This window comes from Phragmites australis, chromosome 7, assembly GCF_958298935.1.
Source record: "Phragmites australis chromosome 7, lpPhrAust1.1, whole genome shotgun sequence".
Classification (NCBI taxonomy): domain Eukaryota; kingdom Viridiplantae; phylum Streptophyta; class Magnoliopsida; order Poales; family Poaceae; genus Phragmites; species Phragmites australis.
Genome location: NC_084927.1, coordinates 33,051,168 through 33,060,390, shown reverse-complemented (window position 1 = coordinate 33,060,390; position 9,223 = coordinate 33,051,168). Strand labels below are relative to the sequence as shown.

Here is a 9,223-nt window from a genome sequence, read left to right as displayed (position 1 = left end):
GCCAGATGGAATGCGGTGTTGCTATTCACACCATGGTTTATGAATACAAAGCTACACGCCACCAATTTCTGCCCTGGGTGCATACAACAAAGTTACCCCAGTCGTCGGCAACTTGCCGTTTTCAATCCCACCATGATCAACTCCAGTAGCATCTAAGCCACAGCACCAACCAAAAAGTTTGTGTGTACATAGAACAATCGGATAGCTGGCTGTTAAAACTCACTGGCAGAGTGGCAGTGTGCAAACGATCTAAGCAACCCAAGTTCTCACCGGATCCCAACCAATTACAGTCGACTGTGGTCTTTGGCCTCACAAGTCACACCGAAGTTGCGTGAACGCCTCACAAGTGACAGCCGGTCAGCGGGCACGCCCGTAACCTCTACGGGCGCGGCCACGAGCGCGAAAACAGCGCCCACGGCGGTCGCGGGCACGCCCGCGCGCAAGACCGTAACCCTTACGTGCGGAACCTTGATGCGCCGTCGTATTGGGTTCGTGGTCGCCGCGGGAGACAACCGAGAGGCCTCCGGCGCCGGGCGGGTGGTTAGCACTTGACAGCGCTGAACGCGTGCGTGGCGTGGGGCGTGGCGTGGGAGCGTGTCAATGTCATGCTGCCATGTGCCGCCCGCGTCCCGCTCGGTGCTTGCTGTTGCGTCAGGGAGTGCGTAACAGACGGAGGGGCGTGCGGGTGCCGCGTAGAGCTAGATAACGAGCTAGCTCGGTTTGTTTGACTTGTTTAGATAACTAGTTGGCTCAGCTCGTTAATATAGTGACCAAAAATACCGGTTCGGCTTGTTTGACTCGTGAGTCAGCTCGTTTGACTGATGGAGGACTATCGATGACGTGAACAGAGGTTCGTAATGACACTGAGCAGCCGAGGTGGATGGAGATCTGGGTGGCCGATGACATAGATGTCGTGGACTGGGGACTAAGGACTGCTATGGACAGAGGATGGTGTTATAGATTCAACGCTCATTGAGTCACCGGTAGTTGGCGGCTCAACGCCTAGGCCTTGCAGCCCTCACGCTCATGCCTCGAGCAGTCGAGCCCTCATCCCTCGAGCACCGGTAGCGACGGTTGCGGAAGAATAGAAATGGGATGTTACGTTAGGGTTCCTAGGAGTGGGGGTATATATTTGATTATGTAAATGGGCTACTGGCTGTACAATTTGTATGGGCTGCCTCTTGGCTTGTTGGCTCACGAGCTGGTTCGTTATCTAAATGAGCTAAAACTCTGGCTCGGCTCGTTAGATTTTGGAAGAGCCGAGTCGAGTCAGGCACGAGCTGAGCTAGCTCGCGAGCTTTGAGCTTTTTATCCAGCCCTAATGCCGCGCGCTGGGTCGGCGGACCACGCAGGTGGGCAGTGGATGGCCTAGGCTGCTACGATAGCCAAAGGTTGTCGGCATGTGGCCTTATTTTCATGGGCCTCGTCCCACGCTCTTGTTTTATTCACCTTGGGGTTGGAGGATGTACCATTGACCATTACCCCATGGTACGCACGCAGATAGGGGTGGATACCGAGCCGACTTGGCTCGACTTGGTTGAGTTTGTTATGATAATGAGCTGGCTTGGCTCGGCTTATTTTTGAAACGAGCTAAAAGACAGGCTCGGCTCGGTCCATCTCGCAAGCCAGACCATATGGTTGTGAGACAGCACAATCATATCATGGAAATCCTAACATTAGATGTTCCTTTTCCATATATATATACATCAAGGCGTCAAGCGGGTGATGGGTGATGTGACGTCGAGGGCTCCAAGCAATGTGACATTGAGTACTTGAGGTGACAACAACTAGGGAAAAGTGACACATGGACACCGTGTGGTCACGTCACATGGAGTAGGCAGCTAGGTGGGCCTCAATCCCCACGTGAAGTTTGGGTGGGCTAGGATGGCTGGCTAAGTTGGTCCTAACTCACCAAGCTCATGAGCTGGCTCGTTAACAAAACGAGCTAAATATTGGCTCGGCTTATTACAAAATACAACGAGCCGATCCTAGACGAGCCAAGTTAGCTTCGAGCTGAGCTAATTCATGTGCTTCAAACTTTTTGTCCACCCTCAGCTATGTATAGGTCAGACCAGATTCATGTGTTCACGATGTAAACGGTCTATGGCATCCAGACTCCTCTCCCAAACTACACCGAGGAACCCCTCCAGTGAAGAAGATACCCCTAGCACTGCCCATATCTCACCTCATCTTCACCTCTCATACAATCCACATCATTGCCATTGTGTTTGTAAACAATAAGTAAGCCTTAAGCTCACAAACAATGGTTGCACCATCGCTCAACTTCTACTGATGACCTATGTATTGCTAAGCATTTCGAATAACTATTAAGTTAGACATCAACAACATTATCAAGACTACAAGGATATAGATCATCAACAACTCAAGATAGAGGTAATGCAAAACAATATATGTTCTACCTATATAAATCTGACATCGACATCGTTAAACATGCAAACCTACATAAGCAATGACTTACCAATTTAGACTCTATTATTTTCAAACAAAAAGGGTACAATATGCTTAGATGTTTGCCTTGCTGCTCTGGCGGTTGCCTGATACTGCCCTCACATCACTCATAGAACTCAAGTAGCTTGACGTCGCCTTCACTCGCTTGGACTGTCGGCACAACACTTTCTAAACAAATCAAGAATACAATGCATAAATAATCAAACGATGGCAACATGTGCATATGATGCATGCTTAAACATTAATGGAGCATCATGTTTTGAAAACATTTATAAAAGACCACCAAAAGATTAGGGTTTTAAAGTTTAAAACCCCAGATAAGAAAACCTAATGCACAAAACCTTGAACAGCTAGTGGTCAGACCGATGTGCAAGTGGCGGTCAGACCACAAGCATGCAGAGAGTTTATTGCCTTGGCAGTCAGACCGAAGGCATGGTGGCGGTCAGACCGCCGACCAACGTCAGACCAGCCCTAGTGATGGTCGGAACCTGCTGACAGCACCTTTGAGGGGTCACCGGTGAGGACTCCGATGAAACCTTCGGTGATGAAGGGCACCAAAGTACCTCATAAGACTATGGGAACATTTTACATGGTCATTCGAACAACATGCATGGTCTGAACACGTAAAACCCCAAAAATGAGATCTACACCTAGCTTTCCTAGGGTTTCTGATCCAAATCAAAATGGAGGCCGGCTAGAGCTAGGAATCAACGGGGAAAGGGTACGGGGATGTTTACCTCAGCATAGAGAAACTTTATATTGGATCGGAATTCTCTGGAAAAGTTCAATCCATCGATTGGACTTCCGGAGGGTGAATGAGCTCTCAGGGAAGAAACGGCAAGGAAACTCCTCCGACGGGGAGGAAAGGGGGAAGAAGCTCAGGGAACTCCTCTAGGAAGCTCTTAGGAGTCCCTACATACGATCTCCGATCATCGACACGTCGATTTGAAGCTCTCTCACTCATCCTAGGGTTTGATGTAGTGAGAGTGAGAGAGTGAGAGGGGGAGAGTGAGGCAAATGAGAGAGTGTGTGTGTGAGAGAGAGGCGATTGACCACTTAAGGGAGCCTCTATACGCTGGTGGTCAGACCGTGGGAAGGGTCGGTCAGACCATGAAAAGCCCACGTGTCAAGCCTACGTGGTTGTCTCTTGGTGGCTGTCTCCAGGCGGTCAGACCGTGAGAAGGGGTTTTGCTAAATTCTCTTAATTTCCCCCCTCTTTTCTTTCTTCTTTCTTTTCTTCTTTTCTCTAAGGTATTTAGGGTCTTCTTATCTCTTTCTAAACCATTTTCACTCTAAAAAAATGTCCAAAATAATAATTAATCGTATAAAACATAACGCTATAATGATTATGTATGCTCAATTACATAATTATCATTTTGGAATGTGACACGCTGCTTTGGTTATTTGTAATTGATCTCAACCTATAATTTGGGCCCTCTATAACTAATGGTGCAAACATTTTCCTTTTTCTATATTGAACAAAGGTGCAATTGGTCTAGAGATTTATTGATTCATTTTTACCTTTTCCTAATCAATTGAACCAAAACACAGTTGCATAGGACATTAAATTGTTGCTACTCTCGGCCATTGCTATAGGTCACCACTCTGCCATTTGTTGTTCGGCATGCTGCGCCTTGCCCCTTGTCTGCCTGGTGCTGTGACCTTGGGCCACATCTACGTGCAGCCATGACCTAGAGATGAGGGGTCATCGGTGTTGCTCGGTTTGGACGAACAGGAGAAACCGAGATCGAATCGAGGTGAGGGAGATCTAGTGCCAAGATGGAGGATATAGGGCCAATTGCTACCTCATCTCTCTCTCCCTCTCTCATCTCACCGTGAATTTGATCTGCAATCCTTTTGATCTCCTAGTTGCATAATATAGTGCAAACTTGAAAACTGGAAGTTCAATAAAAAATTAGAACTGAAATTTAGGTGTGTTTATGCACCAAACTACTCTATCTAGCCATGGAGAGCAAGGGGAACACCTCTACGTGTGGCTCGTATGTTGTGCCATGTTGCTTTGAGTCCATGCAGGCCGCACAAACCATATCACAGTTTGCACCATAACTTCGACATGCGCCATAACGCACGACCAACCGCTACTTGAACAACCTTGAAACTCAAGCGTAGCCGTGTGTCTAGCTTGGCCCGCCAATCACCCACCATTGCGCGCTCAGGAATGGCGGCTGAATCGCCTTCATCATCGCGTCCTGCAGCCTGTTGCTGCATGGCACAAAGCTGCCCTCGTCATCAAACTCAAGTGCGATGGTGACACTGAATTGCCGCTTGATGATGCACAGCTCGCCACTGTCCTGGACAGTGTCGCACTACTACCTTCCGTCGAATCTACACCGAGATTGAAAGTCGTGTCAGTAATTGAGCTCCGCATGACTTGACCACTATCACCTTGAACACCAGCCTCAAAGTTGGCATACCCCACCAAAAAACTTGAATCGGCTTCCATCTCCTTTTTTTTCTCCCCAGCTGCATCTTCGTCTTTTGTTCGCTTTCACGCGGTCGTATCAATACCCATCACGTCAAATATTACGTTAGGAAATTGTAGGTCTTGGGATTGGGATATTTTAGAATAGTTTTTAGAAGGACTTTAATACAGATTGACATCCTGTATTTTATCTACATAGGATTCTTTTTTTTTCAATCTCTTATTCCGTTTACCAATCGTATCGGAGAAAATTGTGTGCGTTGATTGTTTAGATTAGTTTTCAAAAAGACTTATTTTTTTAATAATGGCATACATGACTAATAGAGAAGCATATATATGGTTATTTTGGATTTCATTTTTTGTAATGGTAGTGCTGGTTTTCATAATAACAGTGGTGGATAATTTATAAACATATATAGTGACATTTTGTTTTTCTTTCTAATTAACGTGGTAATTTCTATGTCTTGAGAGCGAATGATGAAACTTCTTTTGTTAGCCAATTACTAATATAATAGATAGAATTCATATTAGTTTCCTTCTAGCAAAAAGTTTGCTCTGCAAATAGGACTCTAGAGTCCTAATTTTAGTTTGTTATGCCACATCTCATCTTCAATACGGACTTTTCTAGATTAAATCTACATGTTATAACTTGGTCTCACGAAAATCAACAATTTAGATCTCTCTCTCTCTCTCTCTCTCTCTCTCTCTCTCTCTCTCTCTTTTCATATTTTCTAATTCCGAATTTAGCTATTTATTAATCGTATTTAATATTAGCTCTTTGGTTTAATCTAGATCATTAGATGTTCATAATAATTAATGGTTTAGATCATTTACTTTTTTTATTAATATGGTAATTTCGTGACCTTAACAGCGAACATGAAGACTCCTTTTTCTCCTCAAATATTAAGATAATAGATAGAAGATTTACCCACTTTTGTCACTCACCTTTTTCCTCTAGTCTCTCTACTTCATTACTGGCAACGGATATATGATCTATTTTACTAATTAAAATAAATGAAGAGATTAGGAGAGAAATTAGCAGATAATGATCTCCTCCTTTTTTTAGTCCTCTAAAATCAAACTATGACATTGCTCCTAATGTATTCGTTTAGCGACACTCCCATGATACATCCACTTCAATGTTTGTGTTTCCGTTGTAATGTATTCGAAATTGATTGAGATATATGTGGTCGAATGAATTCGGTGCTAGTTTTATTGATTCTATGTTACATTTATACAGGATAGAGAGGTACTTGTTGGGAAGACATTCCTCCCTAACGGATGTCAAGACAACCGTCATGAGCAGTTTTGTGCTCCGAAAAGATCAACCGCAACACAACGCGAGGACAGTTAACTAGTAATCTAATAAAGTATCTCCTCACTTCGAAAAAAAAGATAAGGACTCGTGAAATAACAGCAGAACATAACACAGCGACAAAACGGCGAACAATAGTTGGTTGGCCGGACACATATACAATGGTTGGTTGGCAGAACACATGTATGTGCAAACACAGATTACTCACCTTCCTGTGATGGAACTGGAGGTCATGTAACAAAAACTGGTCTGCCCTCCCGTGAACAGCAGCCCGACATGCGGCAGCTCCATCTCCTGATGTTCGCCGAGCGGAGGCCAAACAAACGCAGGCTTCTGGAACGGGGGCTCTGGCGCCGTAGCTCCACCGATCAGAACCTGCACCGCCGTCCTCATGGACGGCCTCTGCCTCGGGTTCGGATGGCAGCACGCCAGGGCCAGCCTCACCGCGCAGTCCACCTGCACCGGGTCGAACTCGCTGTTCAGCGCCGCGTCGACAGCGCGTAACGCCCTCCCCTCGCCGTACAGCTTCCACGTCCAGTCCACGATGTACATAGGCTGCCCTCGCCTGTTTGTGCTTGGCTCGTCGCGGACGTCGTCGCTGTCGCGGTACGACACGGAGCTGCTCGGCCGCCTCCCGCTGACCACCTCCATGACGAAGACCCCGAACGCGTACACGTCCGTGTCGAGGCTGGCGCGGCCGGTGAAGAAGCTCTCGTACGCCATGTAGGCGCGGGTTCCCGCGACCGCCTGCGTGGAGTGGTGTGTCGCGCCGTTGCGCTGGATGACGCGGGCGAGGCCGAAGTCGCCCAGCCGCGCGTTGTACTCGTCGTCGAGCATCACGTTGCTGGCCTTCACGTCCCGGTGGAGGATTCGCTTGCTGTTCCCGTGGTGCAGGTAGTCGAGCGCGGATGCCACACCGCAGATTATCGTGTACCGCCGCTCCCAGGTAAGCTCCGGCGGCGACGCGCTTGCTCTGGCATCGGCGTACAGGAGCTTGTCCAGGCTGCACATGGGGAAGTACTCGTAGACGAGCAGCAGCTCTCCTCTCTCGTGGCACCAGCCGATGAGCTTCACGAGGTTGCGGTGCGAGAGCTTGCTGATAGTGTTCACCTCCGCGACGAACTCCTGCTCCCCTCTCCTGGAGTTACCGCTCGTCGACACACGCTTCACGGCCACCTCCATGTCCATCCTGTTCACATAGCCAAGGTAAACAGTGCCGAAGCCGCCTCTTCCGAGCTTGCGGTCGGAACTGAAGTTGGCAGTTGCATTCCTCAGCTCCCTGAACTTAAATCTGATCGGGCCGTGCGCGTCGATCATCTTCTCGAGGTTGCGATAGGCTAGCCTTCTCTGCCGTGTCAGCCTTCTCCACACGTACAATGCCAGCATCGATCCAGCTATGGCGGACAGGATCAAGATGGCGAGAAGCAAATTCAGCTTCTTCATATGCCCCCGTTTATCATTGTACGTGTCGCCTAGTGTGCTGAAATTCCAAGACTTTATCTGATTCAATTCGGTGAACTCGCCGGTTGAAGCTGCAAAACCCAGACTAATATCATCCGTTAGGAACTGTGACAGATCAATGGCCCAGTACTGCAGGAAAGTGTAATTCTGCACTGCAGCTACGCTCAGCTGTGTACCATCGTATTGGATCCTAACCCATACATCAGACCCGCTTGACAGCAAGACGGAAAGATTGCTGAGTGGGTACGAATAAATAGATCTGATGGTGTTGATGTCGAGCCCGACATGGTTGCCGTCGAGGTCGTCCCCGTTGCTCTTCCTCGTGTCGAATTCCACGGCGACGATCCGGTTCGCCGGCGAGCCATCCGTCTGGTTGTTGGCTATGCCGAGCCACTGCCCGCTGCTGTTGCCGGGTAGCTCCGGATTGTTTGTGAGTATGAAAGCCATACCTTCTCCAGTCCCATTCTGTGGGAGGATGTTGAGCACAAACTCTGTGCTGAACGACGTGAGCGCCGTCCGCTTGCTGTTCCACAGCTTGAGTTTTTCCCTCGCGTATAGGACTCTTCCCGATCGGTGGCCGATGTCTCCGGTGCTGGGCGTGATTTGCAGAGATCCATTTGCGACTCCCGAGCCTGGGCTAAAGCTGAAATCGACCTTGTTGGCTGTGTCGAAGGTGGGGTAGCTGAACTGCAAGCAACTGCAGCAGCTGCTACCTAGGATGACAATAGTTGCAGAAGCTAGCAGAGCAAAGCGCCTGACGCTGGTACACGATATCATGGCTAGTGATTCCACCAGGATCGAAGAAGAGGTGGATTCATTCAGAGGGTTATGATGCCTCCAAGACTTGAGTGCAGCAAAATTGCAGGAAAGATGTAGTAGTCATAGCCAATGCCTGCCAACCATCAGGAAGCATTTATGCATGGAAAAAAGATGCTGTTCAACAATGTGAACGAACATGCGCACACATGGAGAGTTTCTGTAGCAGAAACTTCAGAGCAATGCAGCCCAACACCGAAAGAGACTTTGACTACGCAACCTTCGCTTAGAATTTTGAGTGATAGAGATAAATAGGTTATCCGGGATAAACAATGAGGATGTTGAGAAAGTGGAATCAATGACATAAACATCTTAAGTTTTGGTAATGCTGAATCTGACTTTTTTCAAAAAAGAAATGATAAATCTGAAGCATCCCCATAGAAAAATGTTTTCGTTTTCTTCGTACAAAGGTCCAGATGGCTCATGATGCAGACATTGGCATCAGACCGATAGCCAAGTCAAATATCGCGAATTGATCTACAGTTCCAATTTCTCGGCGTTGTCTGTATTTCGTGCTCCAACCGATGGATTTCACGGCGTAAACAGAATTCGGAGATTAAGGGTCTATTTATTTGAGTTTCTATTTTTGAGCTGAGTTTTTTTAAAAACTGTATTTTGATTTGTCTGAAAAGCTGTTTTTGAAAATAGGTTGTTGGTTTTTATAATAAATTTTTGACTTTTTAACTCATAGCTTCTCAGAAAAACGTCTCTCAGTGAGC

General features: G+C 47.3%; 1 protein-coding gene across 1 annotated transcript; it reads right to left on the bottom strand.

Moving 5' to 3' along the window:
• Positions 1-6,348: 6,348 nt before the first annotated feature.
• On the bottom strand, positions 6,349-8,702 carry LOC133924850 (probable L-type lectin-domain containing receptor kinase S.5). The gene has a single exon (XM_062370579.1). The coding sequence runs from the start codon at positions 8,463-8,465 to the stop codon at positions 6,432-6,434; it is 2,034 nt and encodes a 677-aa protein (XP_062226563.1). The 5' UTR covers positions 8,466-8,702; the 3' UTR covers positions 6,349-6,431.
• Positions 8,703-9,223: the final 521 nt, after the last annotated feature.

Coding starts and splice junctions, on each gene's coding strand:
- LOC133924850 (XM_062370579.1), bottom strand. CDS start 8,465: ATGATATCGTGTACCAGCGTCAGGCGCTTTGCTCTGCTAGCTTCTGCA.